Source organism: Microtus oregoni, unplaced genomic scaffold (assembly GCF_018167655.1).
Source record: "Microtus oregoni isolate MIOR12 unplaced genomic scaffold, Mior012 000012F_ref0000307, whole genome shotgun sequence".
Lineage (NCBI taxonomy): Eukaryota > Metazoa > Chordata > Mammalia > Rodentia > Cricetidae > Microtus > Microtus oregoni.
Genome location: NW_024543071.1, coordinates 47042250 through 47060412, shown reverse-complemented (window position 1 = coordinate 47060412; position 18163 = coordinate 47042250). Strand labels below are relative to the sequence as shown.

Sequence of the window (18163 nt, the reverse complement as noted above, 5' to 3'; positions counted from 1 at the left end):
GTCAAAGAATTCTGTGTTTTCCTTTTAAGAAGAGTCACATATACCTTTAAAAAGATTTATATATGTATATGGGTGTTTTGCTTAAATGCATACCCATGCACCATGTATATTTCTGGTGCCCACAGAAGCCAGAGCAGAGGTTTTGGATTCCCTGTGGCTGGAATTATGGATGGTTTTAAGTCAACATATGGGATTTGGGAATCAAACCTTGGTCCTTTGCAAGAGCATCAACTGCTCTTAACTATTGAGCCTTCGCAGTAGTTCCAGCCATATATTTTTAAAGTTTATTAGTGTTATTCTTTTTTGATGAATTTCAATTCCATATCTCACTACATTAGCTAAGGAAAATTTATTGAAACACAAATAGGTATTGAGATATAAGTGCCCTGAAAGATAGCTTCTGAGGCAAGATAAAGTGGAAAATCCTAGAAGAATTAATCTGATAATGCCTTCTCCCTTTTTAATTTTCTCACATTAATTTCAAACAGAGATTACTTAAGGAATTCCATTTACAGATTTAGATGGTCCACAGAACAAGGCATATTTATGGACTAAGAATCAAATGGTGGGGTTGGTGATAGTGTTTGTGCAGCTGGATGGTGGGACTACGGTTGTCTAATCAAGAAGAGCTGAGTATAAAAGCCAGCCCCAGTGTCTCTGTCACTGCACTCTACCCCAGATTACCCACCTGACTTCTTTTATGTGCTTCTTCTGGTGATCAGAGTCTCACTAATGCTACGTAAGTTCTCTACTGCCGAGCAACATTCTCAGCCTTACTCTCTTCATGTGGAGTAATTTATTTATCTTCAGTGATAGGAAGAGCTGTTTAGTGCCAAATAGTTTTACAAAAATGTACTGACCTACCACTAACCACAGGTTAGAGATGACATTACTGATGCTTAATTCTTTCTAAGTAATTTGAACAGGATATATCACAGAAGTTAGTAGCTTCTGTTCACCGAAGGAGAAATGATAGACTCACCATTTTAATCTTCTGTTTGTCTTGCTCTGTAGGTCCACTCAGTTACTGTGCATGCCATGAACATCTCCAAGACAGTGAACAGGAAGAGATATCCTGTAAGCATCCTACCACTTCTCTGTACCCCAAAAGAAAAATACAGTCTTTCCTTAATATTTTTTTGAGAATTTTTATATAGATATACAATGAAATACAATATTATCTACTCCCAATTTTCCCTCCAACTCATGGTTCAACCCCCAGTTTCCCCTCACAATTTCATGTCTTTTTTTATAGCCCATATATGCATATGTGTAGAGCCATCTAGTGGACTAGTGGCCAAATCCTTACAGAAGTATGATTCTTCCCACAGCAATTATCTGCTTCCAATAGCTCTTAGAAAGGGCTGGGGTCTGCTGTTCATCTACCATGTCTATGCCAGAATTTTAGCTGGCTTGATCTTGTAGAGATTTTGTACAAGTAAGCAGATTTTGTGCTGTGAGTTTTCTATGATGATAGCCATATCATTCCCAGAAGATGGCACTGCAGCATTCCCAGCCATCCTTCAGCTCTCAAATTCTAATTCTTCTGCAATGTTTCTTGTGCCTCAGTGCTGTTGAGATGTTAAACCTAACAGTTATGGACCTCTTATTCAAACACTAAATATACATTCTTTTTCTAAGCAGCCTATAGAACTTTATCCAAAATCTATCACATATTAAGACACAAAACAAGTTTCAACAAACATAAGAAAATTGAAATTCAATTCTGAGTTCTATCTGACCACAAAGGGATAAAACTAGGTATCAACAGAAAACAAAACACTACAGGAAGAGCTATGCCTTTAATCCCAACACTTGGGAGGTAGAGGTTGTTGAATCTCTGTGAGTTCGAGGCCAGCCTGATCTACAGAGCAAGTTCCAGGACAGACTCCAAAGCTACACAGATACCCTATATTGAAAAACCAATCAAAACCAAGCCAAAATAAAAAACCAAAAATCCCAAAAAAAAAAAAACCTATTAGAAGTATATCAACTCATGGAGCTTAAACTGCATATTGTTGAATAATTGTGTTACTGAAGAGACCAAGAAGGAAGTAAAAACCATTCCTAGAACTGACTGAAAATAAAATATGACAGACGAAAATCAATGGGCCATGCTGATGACAACCTGAAAGGAAGGTTTAGAGCACTTGGTGCCTACATCAAAAAGGCATTTCAAGTTAACAATTCAATAATTCACCTTGAAGCCTTGGAAGAAGCAAGAACACAGCACATTCCAAACCAATGGGTAGGAATAACCAAAATCAGGAAACAAGGAAATAAAATTAAAGAAAAACAAATAGACAAAAACCAATACAAAGAACAAATATAATGGATTATTGGTTCTTGAAAATAAAATGATTGATAAACTTGTAGTTGAATTATGCAAGGGAAAGATAGAGAATATGTAATAAATCAGAAATAAAAAGAGAGACATTATAACACTTTCCAACAAAATTTGGAATCCAGAAAGACATGTTGTAAGAACCTATATTTCACAAGCTTACAATACCTCAAGTAATGGAGGAATGTCTAGACACATTCAATATATCAAAATTAAACCATAATGAATGAAAGAGTTGAAATATCTCCAGAAACGAGACTACAGAGGGAATAAAATATCTCCTAAGAAACACCCATGGATTAACCATAGCATTCTCCCAGAACTTGAAAGAAGAATTAACAACAGAACTCAATAGTAATTTCATGAAATAGCAAAGGAGGAAGGTTCCCATGCTTGTCATCTTTTATTGTCAGCTAAATACAACCTCCAGATATCTGCTAAGGGAAGTCATGACTCTGAGGAATTGTTTTGGTTGATGACTGATGTGGCAGGGTCCAAACCACTGTGGATCTCATCATCCCCAGGCAGGGGAGTGTAGGTTGAATAAGAAAGCTAACACGGAGCAAGACAGAGAGTCCGAGAGTGAGTCGGTAAGCAATGTCCCCAACAGTTTTATAGTGCCAGTTCCTGCTTGAGCTTCATCCCTGATGGCTTTCAGGGATGGACTGTGACCTGAAAGTGTGGGCTGAAATCAACTTTGTCCTCTCGTAAGTTGATTTTGGTTAGTGTCTTATTACAGCAGCAGAAAGCAAACTAGAATGCTTCCTAAATTCTACTTTTCAATGTTATAAAACTCACAGAGGTAGGTTGATCCCGAATTTCCTAAGAAACTGAAACACTGACTTCCATAGTGGTTGCACAAGATTGCATTCCCACCAGCAATGGATGAGGGTACCCCTTCCTAAATTCGGGATCAACCTACCCCTGGACCCAGCAATACCACTCTTGGGAATATACCCAAGAAATGCCCTATCATATGACAAAAGCATTTGTTCAACTATGTTCATAGCAGTATTATTTGTAATAGCCAGAACCTGGAAACAACCTAGATGCCCTTCAATGGAAGAATGGATGAAGAAAGTATGGAATATCTACACATTAGAGTACTACTCAGCGGTAAAAAACAATGACTTCTTGAATTTTGCATGCAAATGGATGGAAATAGAAAACACTATCCTGAGTGAGGTAAGCCAGACCCAAAAAGATGAACATGGGATGTACTCACTCATAATTGGTTTCTAGCCATAAATAAGGGTCACGGAGTCTACAATAGGTGAATGTAAAGAAGCTAAGTAAGAAGGGGAACCCAAGGAAAAACATATAGTTATCCTCTTGGCTAAGGGAAGTAGACAAAATTGCCGGGGAGAAAATTGGGATCTTGGGGTGGGGTGGGTTGGGGGTAAGGGGAGATGGGGAGAGAAAAGTTAGAAGGGAAGGAGGTCGGGCCTTGGGAAAGCAGGAGGATTGGGATAAAGGAAGGTTGGACAGGGGAGCACGGAACCACAATTCTTAGTTAAGGGAACCACTTTAGGGTTGGCAAGAGACCTGACCCTAGAGGGGCTCCCAGGTGCCCAAGCTGAGGTCACCAGTTAGTTCCTTGGACAGTTGAGAATAGGGAACCTGAAATGACCCTATCCTTGAGCAATACATAGAATATCTTGCATATCATCATAGAACCTTCATCTGGTGATGGATGGAGATAGAGACAGAGACCCACACTGGAGCACTGGACTGAGCTCCCAAAGTCCCAATGAGGAGCAGAAGGAGGGAGAAAATGAGCAAAGAAGTCGGGACCACGAGGGATGCACCCACCCACTGAGACAGTGGAGCTGATCTATTGAGAGCTCACCAAGACCAGCTGGACTGTGACTGAAAAAGCATGGGATAAAACTGGACTCTCTGAACATGGTGAACTATGAGGGCTGATGAGACGCAAAGGACAATGGCACGGGGGTTTGATCCTACATAATGTGATGGCTTTGTGGGAGCCCAGCCAGTTTGGATGTTCACCTTCCTAGATATGGACGGAGGTGGGAGGTCCTAGGTCTTACCACAGGGCAGAAAACCCTGACTGCTCTTTGGACTGGAGAGGGAGGGGGAAAGGAGTGGGGGGGAGGGGGAGAAGGGTGGGAGGAGGGGGTGTAGGGGGGGAGGAGGGGGAGGGAAATGGGAGGCTGGGAGGAGGTGGAAACTTGTTTTTTTTTTTCTCCTTTTCTCAATAAAAAAAAAACTCACAGAGGTATAGCTATGTTGTAGGAAGGAGAAAAACATGAGAAGATAACCAGTTTCCTGTATCCCATTTCCTCAATAGTTGAAAATTTATGCATATATTTGATTATATGATAATTGATAGCTATTGAGGATGGTGAATTGATACATTTCTGCCAAGAGAATAATGGGAATCATTGTATATTCTTTTTGTTGTTGTGGGTAGAACAAGTATATTTTCTTAAGGATAATGAGCCTCTGGAGAAGATAAAATTGAGATACATTTTTTTGAGATGTAATAGGACTTATTTAAAGAGGAAGTATATATAAGTACACTTTCCCTATCATTTAGTAAATGATGCTAAAGGGGAAATGCATTCCTTACATAAATAAAGTTATCATCTCTTGTGTCACTGACTTGTTTTGGTTAAAACTCTATTTACTGTGGTGAGTGACTTGGAATTTCGCTTTGATCAGCATAAGTGCTCTTCAGGTGTCTAGACCCATGACCTTAATCAAATAGCTAAACATTCATTCTTTATTGCATCAGAGTTACATAGGCTTTTATCTATATCTGTATTTATTTATTGTAAAGTTTCTTTAAACAATACATAGAAATAAGAAAAATGGAATGATAAATTACAAACATATATATAGTTTGGAACTAGTCTATTAACCATAACTCTTGTATGTTGAAGTAAGGAGCACTTTCTTAATTTGGTTGGGAAGTTAGATACAAGTAACATCTAATGGCATCAATTGAAAAGTTATGGTTTCTAGGTATTGGTTTAGAGCCCAGCTGTTTTGGTTCCTTTTGTTAATTTCTGGGCATAGACTAGAAGGATAGTAGTCCACAGACAAGATTCAACACCATGGCTTCAAATTCTTACAAAATTTCCTCAGAATCTCTTCCTTCTTTCTCTGTTTTCATCATCCTTTCTCTTCTCACCAACAAGCCTAAATGGCTAAGTGTGCCTATGTTCATAGTGCCACCTGCACAGGACCACAGGTACACAAACATAAACAGCCTAAAATAGTTCTGCATGGACCCTCTAGCAGATGCAGAAACACACAATGTCCTCATGGCATAGTGCACATAGAGCAGAGTATATGAGCCTTCCAAATTACATCCATTGTCGAGATAAGCTTCAGTCTGTAGACGGCAACACTTTCTTATTTTTAAAATTAATTTATTTTATACCCTGATCACATTTCCCCTCTCTCTTATCTTCCTATTCTCTTCACCAAATCTCCCTACCACTCAGTCTACCTCTCTTCTGTTTTTGTTCAGAAAGGGACAGGCCTCCCATGACATATCAAGTTGCTGTAATGCAAGGCACCTCCACTTGTATTTAGGTTGGGCAAGGCAATCCAGGATGAGGAATAGGTTTCCAAGAGCCAGCCAAAGCATTAGGGACAGCTCTTGCTCCCAATGTTAGGAGTACCACAAATAGACCAAGCTACACAACTGTCATATGTATGGAAAGGGTGTAGATTTGTTCCATGCAGACATCCTGTTTGTTGGTTTAGACTCTGTGTGTTCCTATGAGACTGGTTAGTTGTTTCTGTGGGTTTTCTTGTGATGCCCTTGACTCACTGGCTCCTACAATCCTTCCTCCCTCTCTTCAGCAGGATTTCCCAAACTTGGTCTAATGCTTGGTTGTGGATCTTTGAATCTGTTTTCATCAGTTCCTGGATGAAGTCTCTCAACTACAGCATGTTCATTGACCATGAACATATGGGTAATATAAGTCCATATGGATGTCATTTCATTCTTGGAAGAAGAAAGTCTTACTCTAGCAAATTTGATCTTTTAAACCCTAGGAAAAACTTGTCTTAAGGTACATAGGAAGAACAAGCTGCCACTCATAAATGTCTCATAGCAACCAGGAAGAATCAGGATTGACTATAATGCTTCATCTATAAAATATCTGTATTAATATTTGTGAGATTTTATTTGATCATGCAGGCTTTGAACTGTAACATGTAGCTTATATCACACTAATAATAGGCACATTTGCCTGAGAGTAAACTTATGAGAGGACTTCTGGTAATTTGATTGATATTTGACTATTTTGATCCTCACTGAAGGCTTAATTCTAAAATTATGAAGACATTCTCTTAGAAACCCAGTACTTACGTATTCCCACCAAGAAGACTTTAATGCTGAAGTGACTGTCAGTTCAAATGTTATTAAAACCACACCTATTAGTGTTGCGTAGATGCTTGAGATATTCATTGTCATAGTCCAGAACAGCTAGAACAGATTAAAAAGTATTGTCCAGTCATTGAAAGCTATTCCATAGTCCTCTCTGCAAGTGTGTTCTTACAGAAGTGTAGAAATTCTAATCTTTCTGGCATAGTGAGAGCACCAAAAAGGTTGTTAGAACTATAGATTGGTTAGGCTCCTAGTAGGACCAAACAATTTGGGGGATAATAAAACTTTTGATTAGATGTGCAGGTACTTATTCTCTACTGATAACGGACTCAATGTTTATTCTCTGCTGAGTTAGTGGATAAAGGGACAGAAAAAAGTGCATTAGATATTTTTTCAAACTATAAAAGAAAATCAAGTGCATATTAATTGTAAATCGAATATAAAATATACCCATGATATTGACAAATTCACAATACTGCACGGCTTTACATTGCCAGAGAGCTAATACTCTAGGAGATTTCTATCGTTCTTGGACATCAGGAAAGCAAAATTTGGGGAATTTTCTTGGGCATACAGGTTCTATCTAGCTCAATGTGAAGAGATTTTCTTGATGATGTACAGAGTTACACATGGTTGGAGGTCATCACCCAGGCGGCATGTATGCATGTTTGTCAACCTACATACTTCAGACTATTCATGCTTTATAATGTTGCTGAATAATTGTGTTTTATCTACATATGCCAGGAGATATATTATTTAATATTGCTATTAAGAAGAATAACTATTATACCTATTTCCTTGTCCATACTCACAATAATTTCTTCCTAGTTAATAAAGCTAGATAGCAAGCATGACAATTTGAATCACTAGATCCTGAAACCTATCTCAAAGAACAGAACCCTTCATGTAAACTGTTATATGTTGTTCATTGATGTCAGTTCATTTATTCTCTAGGGAAAAGTCTCCTTTGCAGAAAGCAAACCAGTGAAGTCTATGAAGAATTTTACCTCAAACTTCCCAGGAAGCTGACTCCCTAAAGGCTAGCTTTCAGAGTACTGAACGGTGTTACACACTGTGTAGTAATGGAGCAAAGATATCAGTGGGCTTACTTAGCGCTGGGCATTGCATGCTATAATACCTACCTGCCAGGCACGTTATGCTCACTGGTGCAACGGTGGCATGACTAGTGTGGGAGGAGCCAACTGCTTTCTGATTGGTTTTGAGGCCTATTCCACACGATGGATTCCACATTTGGTACTGTAAACATCATCATATCTGGAGATATCACAGGCCATAGAGGGAACCTACTGATTTTCTCTTATTAAATGTTTATGTTGTCAAGCTGCCTTCTAAATATTCATGGTTATGTCCATAGCTTAGTGCTGACTTCACTCTTGGTCAGAGAGTTTTTTTTTTTTTATTGAGAAAAAAAATTTCTGCCTCCTCCCAGCCTCTCACTCCTCCCCCTCCCCCCACTCCTCTCCCCCTCCCCCCACTCCTCTACCCCTTCCCCCACTCCTCTACCCCTCCCTCTCCAGTCTGAAGAGCAGTCAGGGTTCCCTGCCCTGTGGAAAGTCCAAAGTCCTCCCCGCTCCATCCTGGTCTAGGAAGGAGAACATCCAAACTGGCTAGGCTCCCACAAAGCCAGGACATGGAGTAGGATCAAAACCCAGTGCCATTGTCCTTGGCTTCTCAGCAGCCCTCATTGTCTGCCATATTTAGAGAGTCCGGTTTTATCCCATGCTTTTTCAGTCACATTCCAGCTGGCCTTGGTGAGCTCCAATAGATCAGCCCCACTGTCTCCGTGGGTGGGTGCACCCCTTGTGGTCCTGACTTCTTTGCTCATGTTCTCCCTCCTTCTGCTCCTCATTGGGACTTTGGGAGCTCAGTCCAGTGCTCCAGTGTGGGTCTCTGTCTCTATCTCCATCCATCACCAGATGAAGGTTCTATGGTGATATGCAAAATATTCATCAGTATGGCTATAGGATAGGATCATTTCAGGTTCCCTATCCTCAGCTGCCCCAGGAACTAACTGGGGACCTCGGCTTGGGCACCTGGAAGCCCCTCTAGGTCCAAGTCTCTTGCCAACCCTAAGATGGCTCCCTTAATTAAGATATATACTTCCCTGCTCCCCTATCCAACCTTCCTTTATCCCAATCATCCCATTGCCCTATGTTCTTCCCATCCTACCCTTCTCACTTTTCTCTCCCCATCTCTCCTTACCCCCCTCCCACCCCACCCTTAAGATCCCGATTTTTGCCTGGCAATCTTGTCTACCCCCTATACCCAGGAGGGTAGCTATATGTTTATCTTTGGGTTCACCTTCTTATCTAGCTTCTTTAGGGTAACAAATTATAGACTCACTGGCCTTTATTTATGGCTAGAACCCAATTATGAGTGAGTGTATCCCTTGTTCATCTTTTTGGGTCTGGGTTACCTCACTCAGGATACTATTTTCTATTTCCATCCATTTGCATGCAAAATTTGAGAAGTCATTGTTTTTTACCGTTGAGTAGTACTCTAATGTGTATATATTCCACACTTTCTTCATCCATTCTTCCATTGAAGGGCATCTAGGTTGTTTCCAGGTTCCGGCTATTACAAATAATGCTGCTATGAACATAGTTGAACAAATGCCCTTGTCATATGATAGGGCATCTCTTGGGTATATTCCCAAGAGTGGTATTGCTGGGTCCAGGGGTAGGTCGATCCCGAATTTCCTGAGAAACCGAAACACTGCTTTCCAAAGTGGTTGCACAAGTTTGCATTCCCACCAGCAATGGATGAGTGTACCCCTTCCTCCACAACCTCTCCAGCAGAGGCTATTATTGGTGTTTTTGATTTTAGCCAATCTGACAGGTGTAAAATGATATCTCAAGGTTGTTTTGATTTGCATTTCCCTGATCGCTAAGGAGGTTGAGCATGACCTTAAGTGTCTTTTGGCCATTTGAACTTCTTCTGTTGCGAATTCTCTGTTCAGATCAGTGTCCCATTTTTTAATTGGGTTAATTAGCATTTTAAAGTCTAGTTTCCTGAGTTCTTTATATATTTTGGAGATCAGACCTTTGTCTGTTGCGGGGTTGGTGAAGATCTTCTCCCAGTCAGTGGGTTGCCTTTTTGTCTTAGTGACAGTGTCCTTTGCTTTACAGAAGCTTCTCAGTTTCAGTAGGTCCCATGTATTCAATGTTGCCCTTAATGTCTGTGCTGCTGGGGTTATACCTAGGAAGCGATCGCCTGTGCCCATCTGTTGTAGGGTACCTCCCAATTTTTCTTCTATAAGGTTCAGTGTGTTCAGACTGATATTGAAGTCTTTGATCCATTTGGACTTGAGTTTTGTGCATGGTGATAGATATGGGTCTCTTTTCATTCTTCTACAGGTTGACATCCAGTTGTGCCAGCACTATTTGTTGAAGATGCTTTCTTTCTTCCATTGTATACTTTTAGCTCCTTTATCGAAAATGAGGTGTTCATATGTTTTTGGGTTAAAGTCTGGGTCTTCTATATGATTCCATTGGTTGAGTTCTCTGTTTTTATACCAATACCAAGCTGTTTTCAATACTGTAGCTCTGTAGGAGAGTTTGAAGTTAGGGATGGTAATGCCTCCAGAAGTTCCTTTATTATATAAGACTGTTTTGGCTATCCTGGGTTTTTTGTTTTTCCATATAAAGTTGATTATTGTCCTCAGAGAGTTTTTTTTTTGTACTGGGTCATAGATAATGCAGAGGCTCATAACTGGTGAAGATATTGAGATAAATGTTTGTGAGCGCTCAGTCGTAGATGAGTTATCTCTGTGAACCTCTTCCTTCCTAGGGCACTTAGGGAACATATTGTAAAAGGGAGAAGAAAGAATATAGGAGCTACCGGATTAGGAGAAAGAGAAATGCTATCGTCTAGATATGACACGGTTGTTGCTTTTACCAACTTAGAGCAGCTATGGTTGCCTGTATAAGAACTACACAAGAAAAAGCCAGCCAGAATTCTCAAGTTGGGAGAAGGGCTCCCAAGATTTCACCCATAGCTGAGGAACTATTGACAGTTGGTGGCTGCTGAGGGAGTGAGAGTCACTTTTCTTTGGAGATGTGACTTCTGGCAGATTGCCCATACCTTACGGGATTACTTTACATGATCAGTACGAATTGGTCTCAGGGTGATTAATAAAATAATAATACAATAATAATAACAACAACAACAACAACAATAATAATAATTAATGATGACATCAAGTTGGGAGGCTGATTGATTGAGAGTGGTGTCCCAGGAGGAGTCAGAGGGAGATAATGGAGTGTAGATATGATTAAAATACACTGTTTAAAATTATTTGTATAATTGCATGTATAAAATTGCATTATGAAATTCAAAGTATAATTCACTAGACAAAAGGAAATAAAACAATGTTAGTTTACTTTTTTTTTAAAAAGTCCAACATTATTGCGTGGTTATTTGTAATTTAATGTATTTCCCCCCTTAAAGTTGAAACACATGCTGATATTTTCGGTGGTTCCTGGACCACCATGTTCATTGTAAAAAGAGGTTTTGTAAGCAACTGTATTTTACGGTCCTTTTGTGGAAGGGGTTTTACACATCGTGTTCTTCTGGTCAAAGCTATCTGAAAACAACCAACAGGAACACTTGTCAGGTCTAGTCTGTTGAAGGTAGCACAGAGATGCAATAGGCATGAAGGTAGCACAGAGATGCAATAGGCATTTGGGAAACAGTTTGGTAGTTTCTTTTAAAAATGATAAATATCCATGACGAGAGGAACAAGAAATGTGCCCGTAATAAGACTTGTGGGTAAGTGTTCATAGTAGCTTTATGTGAAAGGGCTTAGTTCTAGGAATAATGTGATTCCCTTAATAGGTAAGTGTTCCAACAAATTACACAGGCATCCAATTGATTTTTTTTCCTATAAGCAACTTATATTCTGCAACACTGATAAATTAGCTTACAAAATTATTCTGTATTTCTTTGAGTGTTGTAGGATGTTTAAGTATGTTTCTGATGTCTGCAGATGAAGCGTATATTCTGACTTTGTCATCGTGAAGGTCTTTATGTCTTTTTCTCTTGACTTTCTACACGACACAACATACAGTGTTGTACACATATACACTGTTACTGGCTGTTTTTCTTGACTTACTACATACTCTATAACATACAGTCTTGTACGCATACCCACTGTTCCTGGCTGTTTGAACTTGCTTTCTGTTGCTGTGATAATTATCATGACCAAAAGCAATTTATGTAAAAAAGGGGGGGTTATATCATCTCACAGGTCATCCTAGAGAGAAGCCAAAACCAGAATTCAAAGTGGAGACATTGAGGCAGGAACCATGGAGGAACACTGCTTACTGGTTTGCTCCCTCTGGCTTGCTCAGCCAGCTTTCTTATACAGCCCAGGTCAAATTGCCTAGGGATGGCAGCACCCACAGCAGGCTCTTACATCAATTAGCAATCAAGAAAAGGCACCAGGGACGTGGCCATGGGCTAATCTGATGGACTTCTTTGTCTGAGGTTTCATCTTCCTGGTTACTCCAGGCTCTGTCAAATTGACAATAAAATCTAACCAAGACATAGATCTCAGAGGAAATCATTCAGTCTCATGCTGCTAAGTAGGAAAATAGATTTGCCTTTTGCATATAGCCTTACAAAGCTGAGGAAATCCCCTTTTCAGATTTTTGTCCAAATAATTTGAAATACATCTCTCTAAAATTACGTTTATATGTTACATTGCACTATTTTTAATCTGTTTCATTGTGAGGGTAAATTCTATTCATTACAAATAATCTTCTGCACAATTCTATCAGTTTCTGCATACGTACATGTATGGTGGCTATTCAGGTATGAATGTGTGTGTATCAGGGGGAGGGGCGTGTTTGGCATTGTACAAATACGGAGGTTAGAAGAAAACTTTAGGTGTCTGTCCTCATCTTCTTTGAGACAGAGTCTCTTTTTGTTGTTTGTAATTGCATATGTCAGGCTGGCCATCCTGGGCGTGTCTGGGGATTCTATTGCCTCTACTCCTATCTTGTTGTGGATCACTAAAATTCCAGATGTCTGCTAGTGTGTGCAGCATTGATGTGGATTCTGGGGATCTGAACTCAAGTCCTTTTGCTTGCACAGACAGTGAGCCATAACCCTGGCCCTTGCTTCTTATAGTTTGAAGTTTAGGTTTGTTAAGTCTTAAAAAATAGCGGCCTTTATCATCATGAATACTTGAGTATTCGTGTATGACAATAGTACTATTTCTGTACTTTCTTTGTCTGAGATGACATTAACCACTTCACCTTTCTTTGGATTCATGTTATGTTTCTCATACTTCAAATACTGCCCCCCCCATAGCTTCTTTGTAGATAGCCAGTCATGCAGAGGCCATGCTGATTCCTCACTGGCTTTTTTTTATTTTTTAAAGTTTTTATTTAGTCTTTGGAAATTTAATACTTTTATTAATAATGGAAACTTTTCAGAGTCTTTGACTTACCATGTGATTTGAAGGCCTCTTCTGCAATGCTATTGAAAAACTTCCTGATAGGCTAAACTGGAAGCAAACACCACATTTGTTAATACCCGGTCACTATGTAAAAATATAAGCTTCAAGATAATTCTAGAATTCTGCAACATGAGGGATACCAGCTTGGTTCCTTAGTGGGGACTACTAAGAAAACAACTCAAGAAATAATTCAAGATTTGTATTTATGGAGACGAAAGCTTTGAAGTTCCTATTCACTAATATTATGGTTGTGATAGAAATGGGATTCAGGGGCATCTTGAAATGGCTACAGCATTTATTTCACTTGTATAGTTAGTTTGACTCAAACAGATTTTTGTCTTCCATATTTGTAACTTGTGTTTATTTATTTCTATTATTTTTAGTCTTTTAAAAAATTATTCATTTTACCTACCAACCACAGTTCCCCGTCCCTCCCCTCCTCTTGCTCCCCATTCCAACTCACATCCATCCACTCCTCAGAAAGAGTAAGGTCTCCCATGGAGAGTCAACAAAGCCTGGTATATCAAGTTGAGGCAGGACCAAGCCCCTCCACCCTGCATCAAGGCTGAGCAAGGTATCCCATCAGAGGGAATGGGCTCCAAAAAGCCAGCTCATTTACCAGGGGCCCTTCAAACAGATCAAGCTCCACAGTTGTTGGCCACATGCAGAGGGCCCAGTTCAGTCCAATGCAGATTCCCCAGCATTTGGTCTAGAGTCTGTGAGTTTTCATGAGCTCAGATCAGCTGTCACTGTGGATTTGTGTTTCTTATCATGGCTTTAAATGTATCAAATATCCCTCTTACTATGCAAACTCTTATTAAGTAATATCACAGCTAAGAAACTAGTTTTTTCATAATGTATCACATGTTTCTTTAACAATGTAGAATATGATTATGAAAAAGTATTGTAGGTAATAAACTAAAGATTTAAAAAAACATATTTCTATTGCCCTTTTTCAGGTAGTCATAGGCAGATGTGGGGATCATTTCCTAGGGAAACATTGCTTGGATCAGAATCCATGACATCTAAGGAATGCATTAGTAGTTACTATAGAGATGATGTTACTCACAAGCAAAGAGGCCCAAAGTGAGTATCCTGAATTTTTAACGACAGGAATATATCCACTTCCAAATCCAAATACAATATTTTGAGAAATGTACAGGTATGTCCAGAAGTATCCTAGGCTCAGCACAATCAGGCTATTCATTAATTGTACAGTCTGAAAGGAAAAGACACCATTCTTAGAGTTCCAGCTATCTCTTAGAAAGGAACTTTCCTCAAGACCAATGCCAGAATGAAGCAGGAAGGTGGTGTTCTACCACGACAGAGACAGCTTTCAGAACTTACGAAGAGGACACACATTGTGATACGATGTTCTGTGTATAGTTCTAGGCCATGTTGTCATGTTTTATCAACAGTAATCAAGTCACAGACCTATTCTGTCAGCACAGAGACATCTCAAGTTCTACCCTTCCTGTAACTTTCCCACTGATGCTTGTTATTCCTGGTGATCACTCATCTGGATCTCATAGCTTTTTAAAATATTCATCTAATTTTGCAAAAAGTTGGGAGTCTATTAAGGCTCCTTGTTCCTATTTTCACTTGATCTCTCTTCATTATTCATCTGATAAACTGTCCATTGAGTTCTTTTATGAAAAAGAAAACAACTGATGAACCATGAATTCACACCGGCAATGACTTCGTTTGCTGAGGAAGCAGGGTTTGTAGTTTGAGGCCCCTATGCTGCATAGATACCTTCCCAAAACACAAATAAACAATTCCTATTCCCCAATTCAGTTGGCTATCTCTGTGGAGTCTAGTTTTGGATTTTGTGTTCTGTTATGTTTGTCTGTATTTTTCTTCTTTAAAAACATATTCTTGCTGGGCGGTGGTGGCGCACGCCTTTAATCCCAGCACTCGGGAGGCAGAGGCAGGTGGATCTCTGTGAGTTCGAGACGAGCCTGGTCTACAAGAGCTAGTTCCAGGACAGGCTCCTAAGCCACAGAGAAACCCTGTCTCGGAAAAAAAAAAAACATAATCTTGATGACTATAGGCAGACATTATCTTAAAAATCAACTAGTGTTGATTTTTCTTACTTTCATTTAGTTGTTTTTGTTTCTTCTCCTTCCACATAATCTTCGAGTACCAATAGGACTTGCTAGGATTTTATTAGGAATTTTGCCAAACCCATACACCAGTTTAGGAAGAACTAACAGTTTTACTATGTTGAGCTTTGTCTTTTTATTGATGTAACCTAATTTGAACATTTCATTAGCATTTAGTCATTTTAAAATTTTAAGTTCTATATATGGTTTCTTTAATATTTGTATTTTTTCTTTGGGGATTGATATCTTCATGTTCATTATTATTGTATAGAAACACAATTCATCGTGTACCTTGTACCTTTGTTTAATTTATTTCTAGATCCCCTGTGCCTACATGTGTGTGTGTTTTGGTATTTTGGACTTTTCTCATCTAATTTTTAATGTTTTGTGTATAACTCTCAATCTGGCTCTGTTATTCAGTAGTATGAGTGGATGATGCCAAATTGCTCAGCCAAATTACGTAGTGGATGGGACTGCCTGGGCGAAGGGTGTCTGTGAGATGGTGTGGACAGCACAGCACCTTTGTAACCAACCACTGTTCATAGAGCTGTGTTGTCTGCAGCTTCTTCTGGGTGTACTGACAATTTGCTCATCTCATCTAGGACATGCCATCAGTTTACAATTGTAGTAGTTGATAGATGGTTAAAAAGAAGAATATTTTTTCCCCATGTCCAGATTCAGTCTATGTTTTGGTGTTATGTCACCTTCAGAAACCATTGTAACTGATTTGCCTCCATTTGAAGAGTTCGTGGTGTATACAGAGGTGGTTCAGGTCTCCTGTGTTAAGGAGGGCAACCTGCTCACAGTTGACATGCTCACTAGAGCAGCATTTTGTTCTTACCCCCAACAATGTCAGTTCCTGCTTTATCCATAGAGGATTCTGTAGCATATTCATGAAGAGGGATCTGAGGATTTCTCCTGTGAAAAATGTGGACAAAAATCAATATAAATTAAATCAGTTAGTGACTCTTATTTTTCTCTTGGGTAAGGTTCCTAAGCCTGAGGGGGAAATTAATTCCACAGTTGCCATTCACTTTTTAAAAGATACTTGATTGTTCCCTGACAGACGCTTTTGCCCCAGACTAGTAGGATCTTGACAAAACTAAATATTCCGCTCTCAAGAAGTTAGACTATGGATGAGTACCAAATGATAGCCATTCCAATCCCATCAGTCCCCCCCAGCACCCACTCATATGCCCTTGTTGCAGCATCAGAAAGTCCAGGCTCCTGTTAGCTTTGATTTATCCCATTTGCTCTTCCTGGAAGTTCAAGTGTGTCTCAGGGGTGCCAGACTGGAAGGATTTGGGTCACACACTTACACTAGCTGCAGAGAAGGCTGGAAAATAGAATACTATAGAGAGTACGTAGGTTTCTTAAGATAGTGAACACAACAATGGAGGGGGTTTCGGTAGGCAAGATAAGGGTAACTCATCATTTCCAACACTGATAGAGAGGGCAAAGGTTCCTATTTTGTAGGAGTCACAACCCTGCTCAGCTTCTGTATTTAATACCCATGAAAAGTATTCTTTTGATTCTAGCTGGTCTGAACAAAGGTGCATATCCAAGCCACTTAGTGGGGGCACAGGGTAAACTTTCCCTGATGATCTGGCAGAGTTTGACTGAGAAGATATTGAAAGCTAGAAGCCATGGTATTATTATATTAGGTTTTACCCGTTGGAAGTCTGAATGCCTATACATTGTATAGAGACTCATATGTTGCTCAAACCAATAAGCGATAATTTTTGGTTTTTTTTTCCAGCCAAAAGATTGATACATTTTTGGTGTGGCTTTCTAGTTAGACGTGGCTTTGACAATTTTCTTCCCCACCCTTACTCCCTACCCCTTTCCCGTCTCTAATGTCTGACCAATCTTTCTTCCTTTTTTTTTTTCAACTGCTGTGCACAGTCGTATCTAGAATTCAGCATTGCTTTCAGATCTTGCATTTGCACGTTTTCTTCTCCTCATATAAGCCACAAAATCTGGAGGTTTCATTTGCCGTAGTAACGGCCCATTGGCCTTCGTCAATAAGGAAGTACACAAAGGCATATCAAAAAGCATTTTAGAAGATGCTTGAGTTAAAAATTTACCCGTTACGAGGTGATGACTTGAAAAAAATATAATAAACTCCGTCAAAGGCTCTCTCTGCAGCAAGAGTACCCTGTATGGTATACTGCTGAGAAATGGAAGTTAGTACGGGACTGAAACTCACCGGAAAGTCGAGTTCAGAGCCAGTCATTAACTTGCTCTGTTGTTGGGCCATGGATTCCCTACTCCGTATGATCACAACACTAGAAGAAGGCAATCCTTCCGGGGTTTCCTTTAGGTCTAGATCTTCCTGTTCTGGGATTTCTGCGGGCAGCACCTGCCTCTGGGGTGCTGCCACCTCCATGTGTCCCTCATTACCTCTTGTGGATCCAACGTTGCAGCGGTTGTGTCCCAGAGCAACCGTGAAGGGCGCCACGCGAGGAGGGCCATGCAGACGCTAGTTCTGCAGGCCCGCGGAGGTTCCACCCAGCCTTCAGGCCCGGAGGTACAGATGGGGTTAGGGAATGGGGCCAGCAGGAGAGATTCTGGTGCAGACACCCTTTACTGACCTGTGGTGAACACACTCTAGCCATTGAACTGATGAATGTCTGAGCCCAACTGCAGGTTGGTTCCCTGCTCCAAAGACGTTCCCACCAAGCAAATGACTCCCACTGTTTTCTAGTAGGTTGACAGAAGCAAGTCCTTCTATTTTGAGTGTCCTCAAAGTCTAGATTCTTGACTCTAGAAGGAAGAGTGCTGTTGGAACCACAGATCTGGTGGTGCTTGGGCCAATATATCTTCTCTGGTCCTTTGTCTTTCTGCAAAGTCGAGGTCACAAT

At 40.0% G+C, this 18163-nt stretch overlaps 1 protein-coding gene across 1 annotated transcript; it reads right to left on the bottom strand.

Moving 5' to 3' along the window:
* Positions 1-986: 986 nt before the first annotated feature.
* Positions 987-16194, bottom strand: LOC121454754 (membrane-spanning 4-domains subfamily A member 13-like). Its single transcript, XM_041662177.1, has 5 exons — positions 16141-16194; positions 14264-14413; positions 13186-13242; positions 6693-6809; positions 987-1097 (listed from the first exon to the last, which is right to left on the bottom strand). Exons 1-5 carry the CDS (start codon positions 16192-16194, stop codon positions 987-989), a joined length of 489 nt encoding a protein of 162 aa, XP_041518111.1.
* Between the last annotated feature and the right edge of the window lie 1969 nt (positions 16195-18163).